Source organism: Ostrea edulis, chromosome 7, assembly GCF_947568905.1.
Source record: "Ostrea edulis chromosome 7, xbOstEdul1.1, whole genome shotgun sequence".
In the NCBI taxonomy this organism is placed as follows: Eukaryota; Metazoa; Mollusca; class Bivalvia; order Ostreida; family Ostreidae; genus Ostrea; species Ostrea edulis.
The window spans coordinates 52,985,317-53,011,400 of NC_079170.1; the positions used below are offsets into that span (position 1 = coordinate 52,985,317).

Sequence of the window (26,084 nt, forward strand, 5' to 3'; positions counted from 1 at the left end):
ATCAGGTTTACAGGTTAGATATGGAATAGTAATTATTTTGTGAGGAATGTATCAAAATCAAAATCATGTATACATGTATATGAATTGTGTATTTTCTGTTTGATTTCTACTGAAATCTGTTGCTGGTCATTTGCAACTATGAAGACACATTTTGTTTCAATATCTAAATCACGGTTTTATTAGTACCATCTGTCCGTGTATGTATATGACACATAAAGGTATGGCATTGAGAACAAATCTAAAACAAAATGTCCATCATAGTCCATAAAGTAGGGAAAAAAGTATATTGAAGAAAAATAGTTCAATCATGGCGCACATGTTTATACAGTGGATACAGAGTACGTCTTTCAGAACGTATCTGGACAATATTATATCTACAGAAAGACGGACACATATGCAGATTCCAATAAACCCCCTAAAATTCAATTGTGAGGATATGACTGATCTTATGAAAAATAAGAATAAAAAAAGAAGAAGAAACGATACCAGCAACAGCTATTGGTGAATTATACCCGAGCTGAAGTAAATGAAAGTACAGTACCATACATAATGAGCAAAAGTGATAGATCGATGTATCAACATTCTCTTCCAGGTAAATGAACAAAGAATTATTTTTACATCGACGTTTATTCAATACATGTTTATGTTGGTTGCAATTGTTATATGAAATTCAAAATCATTCACAGGAAATTATTGGAAAAATAGTTACAGTGTCATTTAGTGACTGGGCCTAAAATAATACAAAACCAAATATGTTAAGTGGATCATTTAAAACCGTCCTATGTGTTGATAACGATATGAACTTTGGATTTTGTCTCATCTAGCAGGGCCAAATATACATGACGACGAAATATTAACTAAAATCTGTGCTTTAGATGAAAAAAGAAAGATTGGTGCGTGTGTGTCTGTAACTTCTCTATCATGTGACATTTTCTATATACATCGTATTACAGGGTAAACAGAAAATGAGATAGAAGACGCAGTGATTCTGAAAAACTCTACATTAATGTGACCAGTCTGACAAATTGTAATAAAACAGTGAAAATAACTGAAAATCACACGCGTATCATGAGCGGAAAGTAATTTTCTGTAGAACTTTCAGTTTCCTCTTCTTGTTCTTTCTAGGTGCATCATCGTCTCCTTTGTCATTCTCTGCCATACCACTGCCAGACATCTCTTTTTTCTGAAATACGATCATAAACTTGTAATAGAAATGATAAGATTTGGACTACGTATTACTCTGGTTTGCTAATCAAGATTGAGAACTCACGGCGGTTGTAGCATGGGATGCTTACTCCTTCCAGACACCTGATTTTTGTACCGCCTTCATTTTAAGATATTTAGAGGAATAATGACTGATAATTGTTCGTTATCTTCACCTTTTTCATTATAAAGTTATTTGAGATCATATGGAAGTAACCACTATAAATTACTGTTAGGGAAAATAGCAAGACTGCGTATGGAGACACAGTAAACTTCCTTCCTTCTAATCTCATTGCAGAAAATACACATGCATGCAAAATATAACTCACCGTTTTATTTTCTTTGGCAATGTCTCGTACATGATGCCTTACCACACCAAAGGTAAAACAAAGGCTTCCAAATTTTTCTTGAATCGCGGAATTGCCCCAATCTTTAGAATGAATGGTTTGATCAACGAAATTCCGGAATCGTCTGCTTTCCTTACAAAGTGTATGTATATGGAAAGACATGTCCTTATAGCTTGTATGGGTATCTTCGTTTCTTAAATCATATATTTCGATAAATCTTTCAATTCCAAGCATCGTGTCAAATATTTCGTCATAGAACTTTAATTTGAACAAATCGAATTCATGAACATTCTTTAGATGTGCTTCGCTTTTGTTGTGTTCATAAATATCTTCTGGTGTTTGATGTGCATTGTTGCTGCCTCCATGAAGCAAGAGTTCAAATGGATTTTCTGGCATTTTTCTATCCTTATTGAAATTGGATTCTTCACACAACTTCCTTCCTTTCTCGTTAGATTTCTTCAGTTCTTGATTTTGTTCTGAACTGTCGTGCTGTTCATTCATCTCTTCCTCGTATAACATACCATCGGCCTTACTTATAGATTCTGAAGCTGCCATACTTAAAGGTATACCACAAACTTCACAGATACTACTGTCGATTTTCGAACAGTGAAAAAGTTTTTCAATTTGATCCGTTTTTTCTTTGATAAGTATTTCCTTTAAATTGGTTCGCATTTGAGGAACCCTTTTCCTGAATGCAAAATTTCTCAGAAAACGGATAATAACGTCGCTCGCTCTTTTCTCCCTCGATTCAATACACTCTCTTTTGGTATCATGCATACATCTAAAATCATTATTTGTATGCTGATCTGTATCTGGTTCATCCATCAAATCATTCTTGAAAACTTCTAAATCCTCTTCTAGATTTTTCTCCTTTGAAGTACTAGGATTTTGCTTGTCATTAGTTTGGTATGAAATGTTTGTGGTACCTGAACATTTCAGGTTATTTCTAGATACTTCTGTGGAGTCCTTTACTTTAGATTTATGTTGCACTCTTGGATGTTTTATTACGTCTTCCGTTTCACGACATAAAAATCCATTCTTTGTATCCCTATCTAAATTAAATGCATCCTGACAAAATCCCTTATTTCCGATCTTCTCTCTAAATGTGTTGACGCTATCATTTTCTCTTATTGAAATAAGGTAGCACAACGCTGCTTGAAAATTACTAGGGTGGGGTGGTTTTTCATTTCTTAGAGTTTTCAGTGCAATTTTTACCCCACTTGGAGTATTTCTGTGCACTTTCAAAGAACAAAGTTTGTTGGCCAATTCCGTTTCTATATCACTTGCGGAACTGATGTTTTTTCTTAGGTTGCAGAAAATAACAAGCCCTAATGTTAGCAATCTTTCGGAAAATGCATTCTGTTGAGTAGTCATTCTTGCATCATGTTTCTGTGGTATGAAATCTAGTAGATTAACTTTGCATGAGGGTCCACAAAGCAGTTTCGAAAAACATGCAGGCATCTCTAGAAGTTCTGCTTCAAATTTCTTCAGTATCCGTTTATCGGTAATTTTTTGCATGATAGAATCTTCGTTGCAGATGGCAATATTGAATGCGATGGCGTTTTCAAAGTACGATACCGGTAAATACACTCTTTGTGTTTTATCTTTCGGGGTCGACAGAAGTACGGTTATCGACAAAAGACATACTGTTAAATAAAACTCCATCCAATATAGCAGGGGTGAAATATTGGGGAGAACATTGACATTTCTCAGACTCAGTGCATTGCAAAATCGTCCAAATTGTAACAAAGCTTCAATTGGATTCTGATTCTTCAGCAACATTTGAGATGAAATTATTTGATTACAAATTGACCTGATCAATAATTTGTTTTCTCTTTCAATTGTTGTTCTCCTTATTTCAAATCCAAAGTTTTCACATTTTTCCATTTCTATAACGGAATCAACAGACGTTGATGTCATTTCATTCTGCAATGATTCTTCTATCTCTTTAATAACCTTTCCAGGCCTATCGCGCATTCGTACATGTAGTATATCGTTCATAAATACAAAGGTAGTAAATCTTTGTATATGATTCTCTTTCCAGTCCACTCTATTTGTATTCACCAAATGATGGAAATATTCAATGAAAGGTTGATGAAAGCCCCTGTTTTCGAACATTCGAGTATTTCTATAATATTCTACTATTTCTTGTCGATCCATGTGCGCAATACCTACTAATCCATTATCTGGGTAAATGTCCCGAAATAATAGTTCACATTCTTCAAATGAAATTTGTTCAAGTGATCCAAGTTTTGTTTTTAAATCTTCTTTCCTTTTATGAAATTCATTGGAACCTATGCGGATGTGCATTTCAAGTTCCACAGCTAAGAGGGAATTTTCTAAGACATTCCATGAATGTTTCGGAAATTCTTTGAAAAGATTCGTTCTTGAAGTTTCCAGCGTCTCTTCTAATTTTGCCTTCCATTCTATTCCCTTTTGTATCAGAAAATGAAGGAGGCCCGCTTTAATTGTTTGGAAATCCACTTTGCAAACATGTTTGTTTCTTTCGAATTTATCAGACTGGATGATATCCAATGCTAATGGTCTCTGGCGTGGATAAATGAGAAGCTTTTTGTGCAGAAAAGATCCATGAAAGCCATAGTATTCGAGCATGTCATCAAGCTGCAGTCTCTCGCTATCGTTGATTGGTCTAATTATTATGGCAAGGGCTTTGAAAAGAGTCTTAATTCCTAATACACATTTCGATATATTTGAATATTTTTGTAGATTTGTGTGAAGTGTCATCCAGTCCATGCATTGCAACTGGCCAGCAAGACTGGGTACTGGTTCAGCTTTTAGAAAAGCGCCAAAAGCCTTCTGTACAAACTCTCTGTCATTTCTCAGTTTTCCGCACATAAATGCTGCTCTTCCTGCTAAGACCTTATCTTTGGAATCATGCATGGCGTAAAATACTTTCTCCAACTTTTGATCGATTTCATTTTTTACAGATTCATCAATGACAGATTCGTCATGAACTTTCGAAAGTCTAATTTCACTGTCTAGAATATTGCATCTATTTCTCAAAGCTCCATCTCCCATATTTTCAGCAACTTTTAAAGCTTCATTTGTCATTCCATGCTTCATGTAAAATTCAAAGAGAGGAATTGGTGCCCCTTAAAATAATAATGAAAATAATAATTCAATGTAAGTTACAACTAAGTAGATTAGCATTTCGTAATAATTTTATATGCCATATACTGCCATATCAACTCCTCCTAGGTACCTGATCCCACCTATAGTGTGTCCAGGGGTCCGTGTTTGCCCAACTCTAAATTTTGTATTGCTTATAGGAGTTATGAGATTGATCACTGTTCGTTATCTTCACCTTGCATACCCAATCTAACGTCGAAAACTGTGACTAAAGGGTTAGAATTCACATCATTGATAAAGACATTCCAGTCCGTGTATATGCACTCACGTTAGTTGTTTCATGTCCACGAGTCATCAAGAAGACATTTAGGGCGGAGTTATGAGGTGATGATCATATAGTGAATATGCATTTTGAAGAAATTTCACACAAATTATACATAATTCAGTCTTTTTATCATGACGACTTTTAACGAGAGTACCGCAAACGGTACATAATACACCCGTGAAATGCTTACATAGGGTGTTTTTCTTGTGCTATAATTTGTATAACTTTGCTTCATGTAGTATCAACCATCATGAGGCTGTGACAAACTTTCATATGAACAAAGGGTCTTAGCTTAAAAATCGAGATTTCCTCAAAATGGACCAAGTTCAACAACCTGCAATTTTTTCAAAGATGGAAGAAAATCAAAATCCTTCCCCAGATCCACATCTTCAACACCCATACAAACACTCCACAAAATAAAAAGATCTGTGGGAGGAGTAGGGCGGACAAATTATGTACCCTCCATAGAATATTAATTTCCAAATAGACTAAGTTCAACAACCTGTAATTTTCTCAAAAATTGTAAAAAATCAAAATCCATCCCACATGCACATATTCAATACCCATACAAATAATCCAAAAATAAGAAGACTCACTTGAAAACTGTGGGAGGAGTAGGGCGGAAAAATTATGTACCCTCCATATAATAATTATTTCCAAATAAAGGGGCAAAACTCCTGGCAAAAAGGTCGAAATTGATCAAAATTGCAGTATGATTTAGAGTGACCCCCAAAAAAGCTACACAGCAAGTTTTAGCTTGATATGTGAAAGGGAAATGAAATTATAAAGAGAAAACCCCGAACGGACGGACGGACGGACGGATGAACGGACGGACGGACGTACAGACATCGCTGTACCATAATACATCCCGTCTAAAGACGGGGGTATTAAAATTGGGATGCGATTCATGTTTCCATGGCAACATGACTTCCATTTTCGTCAAAAGAGGTGGGCCTCAGAAAGTGTTGAATTTTCATGTTATCAATATGTATTTTTCATTCAACTTTCATTAATCATTTTGTATTCAAAACATACAATGAATTCGTTGAAACATATAGAGATATGTACACATATATAGACACATTCAATATTCCAGTCAATGGGTCGAATGAATATGAGTTACCGCACCTATACTGGATTCCTAAACTTCATAATAACCCTTCCAAACAAAAATACATTGCTGGATCCAGTAAGTGTTCTACTAAGTCCCTATATTTGCTCCTCATGTAAATATTAACAGCTGTGAAGGAGAACCTTCAAGCGTACTGTGCGACTACATATGCCAGACGCAGTGTAAATCAAATGTGGATTTTAAAAATTCTGAAGAACTTTTAGTAAACTTGAAATCGCAAAGCATTTTGACTAAACTTTTTGACATCATAGACAGTTGCTTCTTCAACAAAAATGGAAAACGCAAATATTCATGTTTAGTGATCAGTCATCCAAAATAATTACTTTCATAAACACCACTACGATTTCACGCACAAGTACTAAGAATCTGGAGTTCCTCATTGACAATATCTTTGTTGTCTTTGGTGATCACGTATTCCAACAGTCTGTTAGAATTCCCATGGGCACGAATTGTTTTCCTTTGTTACGAAGCATACTTTATTCAAAAACTTCTACAGCAGAAGAAAAAATATCTTGCTGTGGCCTTCAATTCGACATTTATATATATTGACGTTTTGTCTATTAACAATAATACCTTTCATTCATATGTCGATTCGATATATCCCAGTGAACTCTAGATAAGACACCACAGAGTCGTCCACTTCTGCTTTATACTTAGATATTTTATTGAAAGTAAATATTAAAGGCAAACTAACAACTCAACTTTAAGACAAACGGGTGATTTCAGCTTCTCCATTGTCAACTTCGCATATTTATGTAACAATATTCCATTATCACCTGCATATGGTGTTTATATCTCTCAACCGATTCAATACGCAATAGCTTGTTCTGTATATGGTCAGCTTTTAAATCGAGGCAGGCTACTGACAAACAAGTTGATAGTGCAGAGGTTTCAACAGTCTAGTTTACAGTCAGCATTTTGCAAATTCTATGGCCGTTATAACGATCTAGTTTGCCAATACAATTTATCATTGGGTCAAATGCTGTCTGACGTGTTTCTTACCGATTGTTAGACAGTTCTTGGCATACTGATTTTGACTACGGACAACTCTGTTTACCTGATCAAGATATAAGGCTCATGGCGGGTGTGACTGGTCGACAAGGGATGCTTACTTCCCCCCAGGCACCTGATCCCACCTCTGGTGTGTCCAGGGGTCCATATTTGCCCAATTCTCTATTTTGTATTGCTTAAAGGAGTTAAGAGATTGATCACTGTTCGTTATCTTCACCTTTCATAACACTAAATAGATACCTTATAATGCCTAAAAATTCAACAACTGAAATTGAGAAAAAATTGTTTTAATCAATACAAATTTCAGTTTTATTGCTGCGATCGTGATGACAAAATTTATCTTAAAGACACTCTTCTGACTGAGTCGATTAGACAATAAGGAGCTGCACAGTGGGCATAAAATACCAGTTTAGATCTGGTAGTCCTTTATTTTCATTAATTTTGCATCCGTTTTCAAATAATCATAAGACAGTTAGCAGATCTCCAATCACCCCAATATATTACATGAATATAAGCACATGTATTATCTTGTTTGAAAATACGTATACTTGTATGTGTTTGTGAACAAAATGTACCACGTTGGTTTTAGCATTTTGTGAGGAATGTATCAAAATCATCATGTATACATGTACATATGTACTTGAACGGTGTGTTTTCTGCTTGATTTCTACTGAAATCCGTTGCTGGTCATTTGTAACTATGAAGATACATTTTGTTTCAATATCTAAATCGGGTTTTATTAGTGCCGTCTCTCCCTGTATGAATATATGCATCTTATGAAATTAGCAACCTATTTCGCGGCTTTGTTGCAATTGTTGGAAAAGAATTGTCTGTTTTTTCTTTTACCTTTTATTTGAATAGATAAAATAAAAACGTTTATCTATTTTACGTGTATATGGGGATTTTTCAATGTGTTTAGATTTTGTACGTCTTGAACTATTTCCCCCTACCGTTGGAAATCATATTTATCGAACAAAATGTCATGACTTTGGAGAATGAGATTGGTATTTGATCAAGGTTAAAAGCAATGCTAAAACACTTGTTTTATTTGTTCCCAATTCCTTTTCTGAATACTCTTTAATGATGCATTATCTATTGATCTTTAGAAATGAACTAATCATGATTTAATGGATTAATTAGCGACTCATACTAGGTAGAATCAAAGGAACTGAAATCGCAATTTACCACAAAGACATCTAGTCCTTGTAGTTTAAAAATTGCATTTGCATAGGCATAGGCCATTCAATTTTGTTCTATATTGCTTAATACTCAGTTGATATGCAAGTATGAGATACTTCTTTATGAAATATACAATTTTCGCTATTCAGTCAAACATATCCATTTGTTGTTGCCCCCCTAATCTACAGCTTGCGGATCTAGTGTTGAAAATGTAGATTTTCGGGAGTTTTTATCAGTCCGACTTCTTGGAACTTAATTTTTCAAAGAAAAGAAATGGAAGAATAAACTCCAAAAACGAAATTAGCGCCGACCTAATGTACGCTAGAGAATGGCTGTCAATATGGACAATGGTGATTATAAAATGCTTAGGATTAAAATGAAATATTATCTGTTAATCTAAAAGTATTGAATGTGCAAATAAAGAGGACGGTATTCATTGCATGTCGTTAAATATCATGCAACATTTTGATTGGATTGTATTGTAGTTTGATAATTAATCTCTTGAAACTAAACTTTTGTCGGTAATCAGACTGAGTAATCGATCGGTTAAAACTTTTACATTCTATATTTATTGTATTCTTGGTGAAATATTCAGAAGTTGAAGACTCACAAAAGACGTCGACGGACAAACACGAGTAGTAATAGGTTACCTGAATGACTCAGGTGACCTACATGCAACATATAACTCAAATGTTAATGCACAAACGGGGATGAAGGAGAGAGATGAATGTCACCTGAATCAAAATTCACAAATTCCTCAGTGAAAAGGTCTCTACAAGTTGGGACATAATTTTTCAATATTACTAAACCCTAAAAAAGCGATCTACAACTACATTCACCTTTGACTTTATCTTATGTTCAGACGAAGTCGTAAAAGAAAGGTATTTCAGAATTGCTCTCCATGTGACTTTGAATGACCTTTTCCTTCCACTTTGAAAACTAACAGGAATGTATAGCTTTTAGTAAAATACCTTTCCAATTTAGTGTAATTTATTACAACATCGTTGCCTGGATATTTACATGTAAACCATTTAACGTGTGCTTTACCTCAGGAATATTCAAGTAAATTATAAAAATGACTGATATACATACCTGATATTTTTAGCAATAAAATGGCCTCATCCGTACGATCACGATGTGCTAAAAACTCCACTTTATCCTCTAAATATGGAAGTTGATCAAGACATGACATCATTTTCTGAACTTTGCCTTGTCTGTGATAGACACCCGCTGCATTGTAATTCAGTTGGACTTCACTTTGGTAGGCGTATGGGGCATTTTCTGTTAGACGTCTAGGCAGTGGTTCCTCTTTCAATTCAAATTCCTTAAACATGGGAATTTTGTATTGCACATTAACAATAGTCGATATCACCATTAAAGGACACATCGCATATGTTTCAAAAGTATACAAATTTATATACATTTGGTCCTTTTTATGCTTATAGTAATTAATTCTAATAGTTCGTTACCCGACATATTGCGATAAGCCCTGATTTCATAAAATATCGTTAATTAGTTAGGTAGCCATATGGTACAGTGACGTCATATGTGACCTTCTTTGATTAACTGATTGTGAAAGTAGTGTTAGTTATTTTTAAAAACTCGGGTTATAGGAGCCTAATTCATTAACCATGGACAACATTTATTTCGATGTTGAACATTTTTCCGAGTCTTATATGTTTTAGCCACCAGTGCATATAAATAGTGATGTAAATACCCAAATGTAGCGATCGCGTAGGGATCCGGGTTAAAATAGGTCCTTAGTATTCCTGCTTGCCGTAAGCGGCGACTAAATGGGGCGGTCCTGAGGATGAGACTGCAAATACTGAGGGCACCTGTCACAGCAGATATGGCACGATAAAAATCCCTCCCTGCTCAAAGGCTGTAAGCGCCGAACAACCAATCAAGATTATATATCACAGGCAGAAATATACGATCAGAACAAATGTATAAAAGTAAGCGATAAACTGGTTACCGAAGTAGCCCTTTCTCACTTCAAGCAGTATGCATGATATCATATGTGATTGTTTTTACAGATTGTAAAGTGATATGTTATTATATAGAAAATGATGTACTAGTAATAACGATATTACTTTATGCTCCAGAGAAGTTTAGTATACAATATTTGAAGCGTTATTTAAAGTTTTCCTTAAAAACTACCCTACGCATAAACCGTTCCGGATAAAAGTTAACGTTATTTCACTATAGCTGTGATCAAAAATGACATACCAGATATAATTTGGTAAGTTCTTGTAGCTGAATTCGATGTTTTATGTGGGTTTAAGTATCGGTGAAATATTATTACATATTGTATATGATTACGATTCTAACCTACTCTCAGGGATCATTACATATTATCATTCATAATTTGAAACATTTCACTAGCAATATTGAAATGAATTGAATGGTTGATTGTGGCCAATACCAGGCAGAACCAGAGAATGTTCCGCACATGCGTACCTACTATATTGCACGTATTCATATCTCACTTTAATCTGTACACTTGTCGCGAAGATGAATAAATTGTGAACAAAAGACACTTGAAATAGGCTTAAATTTGGTGTCTTATCTGGGTTGATAATAGACACACGTTTGGTGTATAAATGCGCTCTCAAAGCCAACAATGGCCTTATAACATAATTAATCATATCTTATGAAAAAGGTTATCAAGTGACTGGTAATGATAATATGTAAGATAGATATTTACCCTCTTCAGAAACTGATATCTTTGACGACAATGGATTGCTGCGTCGTACAGTTCATTGTCACATAAAAGGGAAATTGCTTGTCTGAATTTGCATGCTTCTTCAAGACATCTGCTCCCCTCGATCGGTAAATGCATTTTCTTGTATATCTCTGCAGCCTTTTCCAGCTGGAAAAATGAATATAAACTGACAATGTAATTGAAAACGGGAAAATGTTTACCAAGATACATTCATGCTACTACTGCATTCTAAGCTGACGGACGAGGATTTAGTAACCTATACGCGTTATAAAGACACCATCATCACACATCAGCTGAGGGTTCCATTATTTTTTACTGTTAACGTTGCTGATTATTTTGCATTCACATTAAGTCGGGACATGTGATTTCAGCATGTCCATTTTTAAATGGTATTGATACACATCCAAATATAATGAGGGACTTTAAAAACGAAACAATAGGTGATTTTATTTTTTATTTATTTTTTTATTTTATCAACTTGAAATATATCAAATTTCTGATAAATACTCTTTGATAAATAGAGTTTCTGGTATTGTACCTCATGGAATTATCATTAGTGAAAGAGAATCTAGATGGTCTCGTGACCGTACATGTACATCGTGTTTGTCCTGCGACAAATCGTGTCCCCATGCAGCTACGCGGTTTAGAGGTACATCACAATACGCCCGATTCATTTCTCGTAAGTAAATGAAATGATACGTGGTATAGCAAAAAGGGATTTCTTAAAATGACAAGTTGGTTGGGATTACAAGTTCATGATACACAATTTTAATTACCTTATTTTGGTTGATAAACAGATCAGATGTAATTAAGGTATCAGTATTCAGGGAGAAAGGAAACATGGGAAATTATCACCATATTAGTTCATTTCGTTGCTTGTACATTCTTAGAATGTTGACAGTGCTATCGTTCGGGCGATCTAAGGCACATACGAATCGGCGTATCCAGGATTTTATTTTTCGTAATACAGTTTATCTCAAGACTATTAGGAGACATGAAGATCTATTCTTCCAAGAAAAATCATATTCCTCTTGGACGTTGCCCTCGGGGAATTTGATTTTCTTGGATGAGTAGATCTTCATATCTCCCTCATTATCACGCAATAAATATCCTTCAAATGAGGCTACAAATGGGGTCAAAGGCGGTAGGGGACAACTATTTTGGTCTGATTTACTAATACTGGGTATGTCCATCATTAGAGCTAATTACAGCGAGTAGGTACCGTTCCATTGCTTGGCAAATGGTCCAAATTGTTCTTTGAGGGATATTCTGCCACTTTCTTATGGATTCTGAGGTTGATGGTCGCGCATATGTTTACCAATCTCTTCCCAAACATGTTCAATCGGATTAAGGTCTGTAGACATGACGGTTCAAATCAAGGAGGTTGATGACATTTCCTTGAAGAAAATCCCGTGTCTATCTTGCAGTGCGCTCGCATTGCTCTGCTGAAAATGAATCTGTTACATTGTCTTTGCTGCCTTATCAATGGTACCAACACAGGCTGCAGAACATCGTCTATATACCGCTGAACAGTTACAAATGACCATTTGGGAGTGGTATTAAACGCGTCCCAAACCCTCTAAATCTGTCTCGATCAAGCACGCAATCATCTACGTAGCCTTCATGCACACGTCGGTAAACTCTGCCGTGCACATTACGGATATTGATTCGTCAAAAATAAGACTTGTGTCCAATTTTGGCGTTGATCTAACCGATGCTGGGCCCAATGTACTCTGTAACGTCGTTGATTGGATGTCAGTAGTAAACCATTCTAAGATATTCTGCAGAAATGTTCTACTGTGATTTGTATTACCATTGCGTCCATTTGTTTGTTTCATCGCCTTTGCGGCAGCAGTAAACCTATTCCACAAGTGGCGTTGCCGTATGGACACCTGATGACATTGTCTTGTTACAAATGGTCGACCAGGTCATGGGCGATCATTTATGGATCCTGTTTGGTAATAACGTCGTATCAATCAGCTTATTGTGTAAGGGTGGACTCAACTGTATGAAAAACGAGATTATTCCAGCTTCCCATATTTATGTAGCAATATTCCATTATCATCTGCATATGGTGTTTATATCTCTCAACTGATTCGCGTATGGTCAGTTTTAAATCGAGGCAAGCTACTGACAAACAAGTGGATGGTACAGGGGTTTCAACAGTCTCGACTGAAGTCAGCATTTCGCAAATTCTATGGTCGTTATAACGATCTAGTTCGTCAACACAACCTATCATTGGGTTAAGTTCTGTTTAACATGTTTCATACCGATTGTTAGGCCGTTCTTGGCACTTTGATTTTGACTACGGATAACTCGGTTTACCTGATTAAGATATAGGGCTCACGGCGGGTGTGACCGGTCGACAGGGGATGCTTACTCCTCATAGAGACACCTGCTCCCACCTCTGGTGTGTCCAGGGGTCCGTGTTTGCCCAACTATCTATTTTGTATTGTTTATAGGAGTTATGAGATTGATCACTGTTCGTTATCTTCACCTTTCATTAAAACGTCTAGCTACTTATCGTTGGCTGCCGCCTGTTTGCACCATACCGAGTGCTTGATTTCACAAAGCATGGCTTAAAAACGGAATTGTTGAACTTTCTATTTTTTTCAGTTGTAGGTACATTTGCCATCGACAACAGAATTGTATCACAATGACATAATTGGTTTTTACCTTATCATTGCTTTCGTATAGTGTCTGGAAAATTTTCTGCAGTTCTACTCACACCGTGTAAGCAATTACTGCAAGTAACACAGGTAGTGGATTTCAAACATCCGGTCGAGTGTATGGTGGGGGAATGTTGTAATGTATTTTGGGGAAATCATACATTTCATGTATCTTAAAGGGACTGATTCACGATTTCCCCCAAAATTTTGTTTTTCACTTTTAATGATTAAAATCTATTGCGTTCAAAAGATTTCACACAAAACTTAAGGTTATACATTATCACAGAAGTTCGTATTAGAGAGTTTGTTATTTGTTCTGTAAACAAAGATTGCGGTATGTTGTTGTTTACGAAATTTTCAAAAGAAATGGATATCGATCTAAGTTTATTATATCTTTCACATTTCAAGTATTCTTTTCGGTAAAATTTGTCATCTTAAAGTTAAAGTCATGCACCTAAAACATGGGCTTTTATTTACCCTGGTTTGTCAGACAGCTCTGGATGTCAAGTGAGTTTTTTTTTTTCATTTCTAATTATTTGCCTTTTCTCCATAAACATATCTTGATACGTAATTATTCCTGTTATGTGCATGGTATTTGATAGGACAGTCCTGGTCATCAAAGTACTCGTAAACGTTTTTTTTTTTTTTTAACTCCGATCAACTCATGTCGCAGTGATGAGGGATCATCCATTTTACAAATAGTTTGAATGCCTAGTACTTTTATGTGTTTTGTCTCCCAGGCACACAACATCAGAAAAACGAGCATTTTACCTCACAATACCAATATGTATTTCTTCCTCTATTTCTACTGTGGTTACAGTGACTACTATTTCTTCCAAAAGTGCTCCCTCAATAGATGTTTTAACCTCTACATCTACAACATTGCTCCCAGAGAGTTTTAAGATATTTTTCTCCAAACAGGGCCTCCGTGGCCGAGTGGTTAGAGCATCGCGCTCAAAATCACACGGCCTCTCACCTCTGGTCGACGCGGGTTCAAATCCCGCTCGCACTCAATCGAATCCGCTCGCGCCCGTAAGTGAGAAAGTTTTCCAGTTTACTTTCGGAAGGTCAGTGGTCTCTTCCCAGGTACATTGTATCAGGGTTCTCTCTTCCACTAATAAAAACTGGGCGTCACCAGATAACTGAAAATTGTATTGCTTATAGGAGTTGTATAGGTTGTCTTATTCTCTCCATGATATTCACTAAAGTAATGTGTATTTGTCGGTTTATGTGTTACTAGAAAAACAATAAAATGATAGAAAAATGTGGGCTCATTTCCTCCACAGTTATCTAGGTGCTGGTTGATTAATAGTATCGCTGACATTTTAATTACAACATTGAAATGAAACAGGATTGTGGAATGCTGTGTCAGCAACAGTGTCTGTGCATTGCATAAATTGATAGGTCGCGCTTTTTAGGACTTTCACCGCATTCATCAAAAAGGAGGGAAAATGGCGACAACAAAAACTAAACAGCAAGTTACAGAGGAGCAACGGTCAGCTATTGAAGCACTGTTTGCTTTTAATAATTAAGAATTGATTGCTGTTTTTGAAAAATTAATTCCTGTCCCTATCATAAAATTGAAGACGTCTGAAACAGCAAGTACAGGCAGTTCCTGAATGGACTTTGGCACATGTATTGGACAGGCAGAGGGATAAGAGGACACTGACAGTAGTAATAGACATAATGATGATGGTGATGGAGACGGAGATAATGAACAGGAACTTGGAGAAGAACAGTGGCAATTTTGTTTGTGCAGTCCATGAAAGGTGAAGATAAGGAACAGCGATCAATCCCATAACTCCTATAAGCAATACAAAATAGAGAGTTGGTCAAACATGGACCTCGGACACACCACAGACGGGATCAGGTGCCCAGGAGGAGGAAGCATCCCCTGTCGACCGATCACACCCGCCGTGAGTCCAATATCTTGATCAGGTAAACGGAGTTATCCGTAGTCAAAATCAGTGTGCCAAGATCGGCCTAACAATGTCCATGTATTACAAAAATTAAACAGGCCTGGCTTGGACATGGCTCAAATACCAGGGATATTATTCAATCAGAAAGGAGAAATACAAAATTATTTGGAAACTACTGGACACCAGAAGCACATGGCAGCATCCAAGATACACCCAATGTAAACGCCATGCCTTATCAAGGCATAATGAACATGTGTGGACACTTCGCGCAATCATTCCTTCCTGTAAACTTGACCTTGTTCAGTCCTTTTATCGAAATCCAGATGGAATCTTATATGGGACACAAAAGAAATTAATTACTATAAATATTTAAAAAATGATCATAAGAGCTTAATAATTCATTACACGGTGATGCACTCTGAGAAACTTCAGACTTGTTTATAAAGCATGATGTGTTATCATGGCCAACTGGAAATCAAATCTAATAAACAATTTCATTTTACCTTAAAGTGATTTATTTTTAATTCATTAACTGAAAAAAGTTTAAACTCGGTTCAAATCACAACGTAAGTTTAGACATTATTATCATTTTGCAATTCTGGTGTTGATCATGTACAATTATATATTTTAGAGTAATTTAAAAAAAGTCAATGGCATTAGAATATTACTTAAATGAAAGAAAACAAAGTTATCTTTAGGTGTTCAAATGATATGAAATGCTATGCTAATACAAATGTGTATACATGTATTTGAATCAAGGGAATTTCGAACTTCTATATACCTTGTACAGATGGACTTTGACATGTCAATCAAAACTAAATTTTAATTTGCCTCAGATTTTTCACAGCAATAAATGCATTTAATTGGAATTTATTCGCAGTTATAGTCTCCAACAGCTGGACAAAATTAGTCTGGATACATTAGCAATACACTATGTAATTCACAGAAAAATGTATGTGACCGAATTCAAAATTTCCACTTCCATTATGCGAGATCTCGCTATTTATATGAAAGTTGCCAGTTTAAATTCCAGTTTAAATTTCGCGACAATTTCTAGAATTGAGCACTTGAAATCAAATGCTGCATGAACTCGTCAATTTGTTCCCTATCACAATAATTTCAAATTATATAGGAAAAGCAAATGCACATTTGAATATTTCATTGAATTTATCATAGCTCTACTGATTTTTCACTACATTGTATATAAAATGTAAATCGATATATTTGCTGTAAAACTGTAAAACAACCAATTCCTTACAAAAAGGTGAGTCAGTTCGATGAACTGATACACATCTATTCGGAACACCTACATGTAGCAGCTTCTTTTACCTTATTGAAAGTTCGGGTATGTTCCGAAAGGAATCATGATTATTCATTTTAAAATAGACTTGCATCAAGAGTCATTAGTCCCCGCATAAGAAAAAGTTTACGATGGCAAACAACAACAATCATGGCAAGTAGATCCCGTGGATATATGTTTTAAACATTGCATTAAGCTTCATTTCCGTTTTAAGGTTCGTATCGGTAATATAAAGTGGCTTCCCCTAGAGAAATATACTGACTCTCTCAATGCTATACTTTAACAGCACAATACAACTGATTGGTGTCATAACCTAACATTCTCGTAACAGCAGCATTGTTGTCGGTTTCCTTTGATGTTCAACTGCATAGTTTTAAAATGATGACAAATTCAGTAGTTATCCACTGTTTGCTTACCATATTAACCTTTTCGTAGAGTTTGGCAGCTAAGGGTAATTCCTTCCCGAATTCCAAACACATTCCCGCCTTTGATGGTACTTCACATTCCAGAAATTCATGTGCGGCAGACAGAAACATTTCTTTCATTAATGCTGGCTTGTCTTGCATTCTTTAAATAAAATGCGAGATTGAAATGCGGCAGAACAGTGTTAGAAGTACATGTAATCAACAGCGACCCTCTTTAATGGAATATCCGTTGAATTCTGGTGAGTTTAATGATGATTTTTTATTTTTGTAAAGCACAAAGAGGAAGCTGTTGATGATTGATCGATTTTCATTTATAAAAGCTTTTCATATTCTTAACATGTTTTGGACTTCAGTAAAGGACCTCCCCATTTTAGCTGTAGCTTGTGGTCCCCACCCCTCCTTTTAAAGAAAAATGGATTTATCTATTATGCTTTTTGGCAAATATTAAACAATGATGTATGAAAGGTGAAGATAACGAACAGTGATCAATCTCATAACTTCTATAAGCAATACAAAAAAAGAAAGTTGGACAAACACGGACCCCTGACTACACCAGAGGTGGGATCAGGTGCCTAGGAGGAATGTACAGTCCTTTTCACTGGTATATTGGGAAAACGGTAAAACACTAAGTCTTAAATGATCACCCATAGTCTGAAAACTACATAATTACTACCTGAGGTCAATAAATGTAAATGAGGTAGAGAGAAAACGTATAGTTTTTGCACATTTTTATTGTACAATTTATTTACTTTTATGGATTTCTTCACCAGCACAATATTGTTCAGTCTTGCCTTTTGGGTATAATTTGTTTTATTACAAAAAGAGAAATCTGGACAACCTTTTGTTCGATGTAAACAATGGCTTTAAAAACCGGTCACGCGATGCATATCAATAGAGATTTAAGAAAAACTGACAAACACGAAAATGCCAAACCCCTATATAATAGCAAGATCATGTGAAGAGAAATCGTCGTCACAAAGAATGGGCGGAGCGTAGCTTAGCGAAGCGAAGTAAATAAGAAAAGGAGAGATCCTGTAGTGTGGAAAGATGGAGAAAAATTTGGGGATATTGGTGTATTTTCTTTTGATACAGCCGAGAGACTTTCAAATGCCGTGTTTTATTATAACGGAAAAGCATTTGGATTTAGAGGAATGGGATGGCATAATAGACTAGATGCAAAGCTATTTGAAATCAAAACTGATCCAGAAAGTAACTCGCAATACATTCAATTTACCGCCAGAATTTCAACAACAAAAAACGTACAGGGAGGGCTTGAATATAGAATCGTAGAGAATGAAATCTTGAAACATTACAAACAACCTGAAAATTGTCGATGTTTAGTAAAACTCAGTAAAACACAGTAAAACAGCATACTGTCATTCCTGAAATGGACAATACACCGGCCTCTACATTCAAACCATGCCGCTTTATTGTTTGACAAGATCCCACATTAGAGAAGAATTGCACATTCGAGTAGCATTGCATTTTAAAGTACTATAGTTTTTTCATGATATCTTGATTTTCCCTGACATCGTAACTCATTACATTATATGCAATTACCAACCTTGATGCAAGTAAAGCTTTCTGGTGACTTTTTGCAATTTTTTCCATTCGAAAGTCACTTCCATGTCGAAAGCACTTTGCTGCGACATTGTATAAAGATTTCTTCATAAATTCCTCCCCGCGATGTAACCATTCTTCGGCAGTGGATTCCTCAGCAAACATTAAATCGTCTATATGAAATAAAAATGTACAAATTATTAGATGTTCTTCTCTGGGTTCTGTATTATCTCACTTAAACATTGCAAATGTACTATTATATGTTTAGTAAATTTGACCGGGTACAGAATATTTTAAGAAAAATTCCATTTCTTCTGTATGTAAGACCATTAACAGACACATTGGTATCACTTCATAGATAAATGGTCAATGGGACCCATGGTTCACATTCTCCCAGGCAAAACACCAATAGTTTAAAAATTAGAAATTTAGGGAGCCTTGGACGTTCAATTGGTGACAGTACTTCATCTGTATTACAAATTTCGAGGATTATGGCCGCAGATGATGGATAAAATATAATGATGAAGAGCTTGACACCCAGTCTGAATTTTCACCGAACATTAAAAGGAATATCAAACTATCGTATAGACGCATGCAAATAAAAATGCGTAACTCTTATCCATTAAGTCAACCAAAAGTGATGAAATAATTAGATAGGTTAAACGAGGAATATGTTCTTATAACACGAATTTATCCGATTGTAAGCGTCATTATAACAACTGTATTTTAGAGGAACTTGGATTTACTTTCACGTGTTGGTAACTTCGAAAGGGGAAATTCTTCAAAATCCAAATTTATTTTAAAACCTATTTGATATGCCATTAAATAGGACGAATGATGAGGTCGTTGAATTTCCCACAGACCCAAATTGTGCTAATCTGGGTTTTTTCGTATTCGTATACGGTATATCTATTTGAAAGCTTCTTTAGGAAAAGTGGAATATCTTGCAGTGGCCTTATATTAAGATACACTGACGATGTTTTCTCCATCGCTAATATTCACTTTCATTCATATATCGACTTAGTATACCATCGAATTTCAAATAAAAGACACTAAAGAGTCTTCTACTCCCGTTTCATATTTGGATATCATTACAGGCCACAAGACGTTAATTTCCGTGTTGATCCGGGTTAGAATAGGTACTCTGTACCCCTTGCTTGTCGTAAGGGGCGACTAAATGGGGGGGGGGGTGTCTTTCGGATAAGACTGAGGTCCCGTGTCACTGCAGGTGTGGCACGATAAAGATCCCTCCCTGCTCAAAGGCCGTAAGCGTCGAGCAGAGACTTAAATTTTGCAGCCCTTCATCGGCGATGGTGAAGTCTCCATATAAGTGAAAGATTCTCGAAAGAGACGTTAAACAATAATCAATCAATCAATCACAAGACGTTAATGGCAACCTAACAACGCTTCTATTTGAAAAATGGGATGACTTCAGCTTCTTTATCTTCAATGTCCGATACGTTATGGAGCAATATTCCATTACCACCTACGTATGGTGTTCATGTCTCGCAATTGATTCAGTTCGCAAGTTCTACATATGATCAATTTCTAACCGAGGTAAGCTACTGACAAATACGTTGATGCTACAGAGGTTCCAAAAAAGTATATGTTCATTATAATGAACTTATTTACAAGTACATGTACAATCAGTCATTATGTCGAATTCTGTCTGACATGTTTTATAGCAAGTTTAATGGTTTGGGCCGTTCTTTGCATCCTCATTTTGACTACGGACTACTCTATTTATCTTATTAAGATAGAGCTAATTGAGTCGATGCTTACTTGTCCTAAGCAGATGACCCAGCTTCTCATAATTCTAATGGTATGTGTATACCCTGCTTTCAATTTTGTATTCTTTATAGAAATTCCAAGATTAACTAATGTTCGTAATATTCACCTTTTTTTTATCATGAAAGGTGAAGATAACAAACGGTGATCAATCTCATCATAACTCCTATAAATTATCATAGTCATTATAGCATTCTAGTGTATTTTGATGTTAAATATGCCAAATTTTATATTCTATAGGATCCAAGAGATTAATTGCTGTTCGATATCTTCACAACAGATATTCATAGTGATTATGACATTCTAGTATTTACTGATGCTACATACATGTAAACCTATTGGTTTTACACAAGAAATATTGTTATATGTGCAAACAAGCAAGTCTTTGATGGTATTATCATATTCTCAGTCTTACCCCCTGTTTCGCTTTCCTGGATAGACTGTACAAGTTTTCTGGCCTGAAAGTATTCAAACATCGGTGCACGTCGAGTCTCGCTTTCATCAAATATCCACACATGTACTCTTGCCCTTGTTATGGCTGTGTACAAATGTTTTAATTCCGTGTTGAGAACTTTATGCTGATTCGGTTCAAATTTTAAAGGTCTTGGACGTCCCTCTTTTTCAAAAATACCTATAAAATGACATTGTTAATTAGACAATTCATATGAATGTAAAAACACCTATAAAACGACATTGTTAATTAGACTATTCATATGAATGTAAATATACCTATAAAACGACATTGTTAATTAGACAATTCCTATGAATGTAAAAAAAAAACAACCTATAAAACGACATTATTAATTATACAATTGATATGAAGGTCTAGGTGGGTATGCAAAATGAGGTTGAATGTGAATGTAAGCACGACACATTTTAATGCAGGGTCAATATGTCTATATGGAAAGAAAATTTAAAACTGATCTACATAACACGCTATCTATCGCATGTAATACTTAAACATGCATAATTTTGAACATTGCTAAACATAACGTGTAAATGCACAAGCTAAAACAATAGCGAAACCATACGTTACTTTCTTCTAGGAATCAACCATGTAATCTATATGTTTTACGGTGTGACCGTTGACAAGGAGCGAAGGCCCTTAACATCTTACAACACGACTTTAGACATATGATTCGCATTTGCATTTAATGTGGGGAATAAAACGCACTTGATGTAAAGAGTGCACTGTGACGTCATATTTAGTTTTCCTGGTTTTTTTAACTAACATCAACAAAACGTATGACAGTACAAGACGTGTCTAGTTGTCTGGTGCTCGCTATCAACTCTAACATTTCCAATCATGGAAGTTAGGTCAATGAACGACAACAGAGTGTTTCAGACAAACAGGAAATATAATGCTAATACAAATGAAAACTCTTCAGACTTAACGTAATCTAACTGCTTCAAATGTGTATGCCTCTGACCAAATGCAATGATCTTACGTTTGATATACACTGACAACGAATTTGAAAAAGAAAAATCCCTACTCGATGCGAAGGCTGCCTATGACTAAAGTATTGTCATGATCTTGAAATAAGATCATTAGCTATCACAAAAAGTGCTAACTATAGATATATTTTCAAGCCCCCGAGATCGAAGATGGGGGGGGGTCATATTGTTTTTGTCCTGTCTGTCATTCTGTCTGAAACTTTAACCTTGCTAATAACTTTTGAACGTTAAGTGCTAGAGCTTTGCTATTTCACATGAGCATTTCTTGTGACAAGACCTTTCCGTGGGTACTAAACCTTTTGAACTTGGCATTTGACCTACTTTGAAAAAAAATGACATTGGTCATAACTTCTAAATGGTAAATATTAAAGCTTTCATATTGCACATGAGCATTTCCTGTGACAAGATCGTTCTACTGTTACCAAGATATTTGGCCTTGTGTCTTTGGTCATCTTTGGAATCGGCCATTATCGGGGTCATTTGTGTTTCATGACATATCTTTGTCATGGATTACAATTACACAATTGATTACAAGCTCATACTTTACAAACACCCTAAATCTAACTCACTAAGCATGGTGACCAGACTGATATCCAATGTCTATAAAGTCCAAACCACTACATAAGGTTACAAGCATTCCTTAAAAGAACGGAAACATTTATTCGAGTCATACCTATGCAATGAAAGAGCATTTCACTTAGAAGAATATTCTTTAAGTTGACAAAAATGTGCAAACTCAGGTAGCATCTGATGAAGTCGACGCAGGGCCAATAGGACAAAATCATACAATAAAAGTTAGTAACATTTGCATGGGCCACATATTTGTTATGAAGACAGGATTGATGTGAAAAAAACTATATCATGTCAGAACTTAGGAAAGAGACTAGTAAGTTGTAAGAACTTGTTTCCAATCTCTTTGATGTGTTCAAAACAACCGCGTGAAAGATGAAATCCAGTCCACCATGAAAATACAACATAAATTTGTTTTTGGTGATGTGATATCTTGGAAACCATTGACCTTTGTGGGTCTCTCGTTATCAAACTTTGCTATTATAACGTAATTGCTCTGAAATGAATACTAATGTGTATGCATTGTAAGTAATTCTAATTTTAATCCCAATGTGATATTTATAATATATTTACTGTAATCTAGGGCATCCAGACTATCCGTCTCTTTTACTGCGGTTGCATGGTTTTCTTTAGATCTGATTTTCTCCAAAAATTCGGTAACGACTCTCCATTCTTTTCCAGCCTAGAAGAAAAGACCACTACGAATGATTGATTATTGATCATCTGTTATTTTTCATTTAATAATTTACTCTGTAGCCTTAAAACTCTTACTAATTCACGTGAGTTCGATAGGTAAAAAGCAATAAATATATCAATGTATGAAGCCATTACAAAGGAATAATACATCACATAAGCATGGATCGTATATTCTAAGGTGTCACTGTGGCTTTGTAGGAAGAATTATTGCTTCGAGATCGAGACACAATGGGTTCGAGCCCCGCTAGAACAGTAGTCTCGACCAACATCATTCTTTATCCAGAGTTTTGCGCGTTACATCTGTCAACATCTTGTAAAAATTTCTAATATACATCATTTATGTATGTTTTGGGCTAAATATTTAGTCATATTACAAAATGCTTTGATGCATTTAAATTGATGTTTACTGTAAATTATTTAAAAATCGCTATTTTTCTGATCTTGAATTTGTAACTTCTTCGTAATACGCGTATAGAACATGGAATCGAAAATAAACACGAGTACCGCAACGGCACAACATACGCCCGTTAGACCTTCAGTGCAATATCCGTATCCATGATGCGAAAAAGTCTAGAAAACTATCTGAACTACTTACAACAATAAAGTAGGTCAAGGTAAACCAATCAAGTTGACATTTGAACGGAACATATATTTTTTCGAGTGGGAGTTTTTGACAAAATTTCAGGGCAATACTTGTATTCATAACGAAAAAAGAATCTGAAAAACTGTTATGCTAAAGTAGGTCATAGTGCATCAATCCAGTTGAAATGCAAATTGGTCTTATATTCCTCCGAGAGGAAGCTTGTGACCATATTTCAGGGCAATATCTGTATCGATAACTAAAACATGGTTTTTCTACTGAGTGATACTATGACTTGAGAAACAATAGGCATATTCCGCTTGGCATAAGGTGTATCAAGTTTAACAGCCATAACTCCAACGGTTCGGCATCTTCTGTCGACACGGTTTTCATACTACGTGACACTATGACCTTGAACTTTGACCTCTGACATTGGAGAACAATAGGTGTTCTCCGCTTGACATGAGGAGTATATGTACCAAGTTTGACATTCCTAGCTGCAATAATTCGGTCTGTATAGGTGTTCTGCCTGCAAGATTTCCTATTAACTGATATTACTACCTTGACATCTGACCTTGAAAAACAATGGACATCTTCCTCTAATCAGTGTCAAATGTAGTAAGTTGTAAGATCATAGAAATTACGGTTCGTTCTGTATCCTGCCAACCAAGTTTTTCTAAGTGATACTACGATCTTGACATTTGACTTTGAAGAATAGGCGCCCTCCACCTGGCATGAGAAGTATGTTCAACAGGTTTGACGGTCCTAACCACAATAGTTCGGTCTGTATTTTGCCTACAAGGCTTTCATATTAACATATACTATGAACTTGACTTTAAATCTCTGACCTTGATAAACAATAGGCATCTTTCTCTCATCATGGTGATCAAATGTACCAAGTTGCAAGATCTTAGAGCTTACAGTTCATTTTGTATTTTGTTTACAAGGTCCGGACAGACGGACGGACGGACAGACAGACGGACGTAGTCATACTATGATATGACACATCTTTGACCGGCGTATAAAAACGCTATAAACAATACAATAAAACTTGAAAAATAAGAGACCAATTCCTAAATGGTGAAAATGTACTTATCAAAGTTATAGTGACCTATGACAAGAGTCTGATTTGTCACCTATTGTAAGAACATCTAAAGGGAAGAAGACGAGAACCACTGTTTATATCATATGATTAAATTGTCACGTGATTCTCAGCGTTGACAGAGGTGTAAGTGAAGGTTGCTAGAGGTAGAGAAAATGGTCCATTTTATGTAGTGATTGCTCCATTGCCAAAATATAGGCATTTGGAAGAAAGAGTAACAGATCGTTAGGATGAGATCTAAAACAAGAGTACCGCAAAAGATACAACATACGCCCGTTAGACTTTCAGTGCAATTATCTGTATCCATGACGAGAAGACATTCTTCGCTAGGCATAAAATGCATGTGTACCAAGTATGACTGTCCTAGCCCTAACGATTCGGTCTGTATCCTGCCTACATAATTTCCCTATCAATTGATACGACCTTGACCCTTGACTTTGAAAAACAATAGGCATCTTCCTATCATCATGATTGTTTAATGTACCAAGTTGTAAAACCATAGCTCCAATAGTCTGTATTTTGCCTACAAGGTTTTAATATGAATTGATTCTACGACCTTGACCTTTGAGCTTGAAAAACAACAGACATATTCCTCTCATCATGGCGATTAAACGTATTAAGTTGTTGGAGCTTAAGATTTGTTTTGCATTTTGTCTACAAGGTCTAGACGATATACCATCATACCTCCTGTCTTCAACAGGCATATAAAATACATATTTATTAACATAAAACATTTATGGATACTGTATTCATAATTACCGCCACTGTCTATAAATACCATCTATTATTTTTGGTACTTGCGCATGCGCAACGTGGTAGCGTCACGCCATTTTTTATTCGATGTTTACAATTGTGTTTGGAAGATTTTACCACCACCCACCCCACCTCCTAGCGGAAGATACCCCATCTTTGACACTTTTTGTATAAACAATTTGCCATATAACTTGAGGTTTTTTCTAGTCATAATATTGTATTTATGATTTTTTATATTGTAGTTTTTAGGATTGT

At 35.7% G+C, this 26,084-nt stretch overlaps 1 protein-coding gene across 1 annotated transcript in view; it reads right to left on the reverse strand.

Annotated features, from left to right (window-relative positions):
* Positions 1-611: 611 nt before the first annotated feature.
* Positions 612-26,084, reverse strand: part of LOC125653294 (TPR and ankyrin repeat-containing protein 1-like) — a 69,199-nt gene continuing 43,726 nt past the window's right edge. The window contains exons 30-37 of the mRNA XM_056144723.1: positions 23,272-23,380; positions 21,089-21,304; positions 18,890-19,058; positions 17,317-17,467; positions 10,995-11,159; positions 9,380-9,611; positions 1,533-4,663; positions 612-1,183 (exon numbers count right to left, since the gene is read on the reverse strand). Coding sequence (XP_056000698.1) covers positions 1,067-1,183; positions 1,533-4,663; positions 9,380-9,611; positions 10,995-11,159; positions 17,317-17,467; positions 18,890-19,058; positions 21,089-21,304; positions 23,272-23,380 — 4,290 coding nt within the window. The 3' untranslated portion in view covers positions 612-1,066. The remainder of the gene's footprint in view (positions 1,184-1,532; positions 4,664-9,379; positions 9,612-10,994; positions 11,160-17,316; positions 17,468-18,889; positions 19,059-21,088; positions 21,305-23,271; positions 23,381-26,084) is intronic.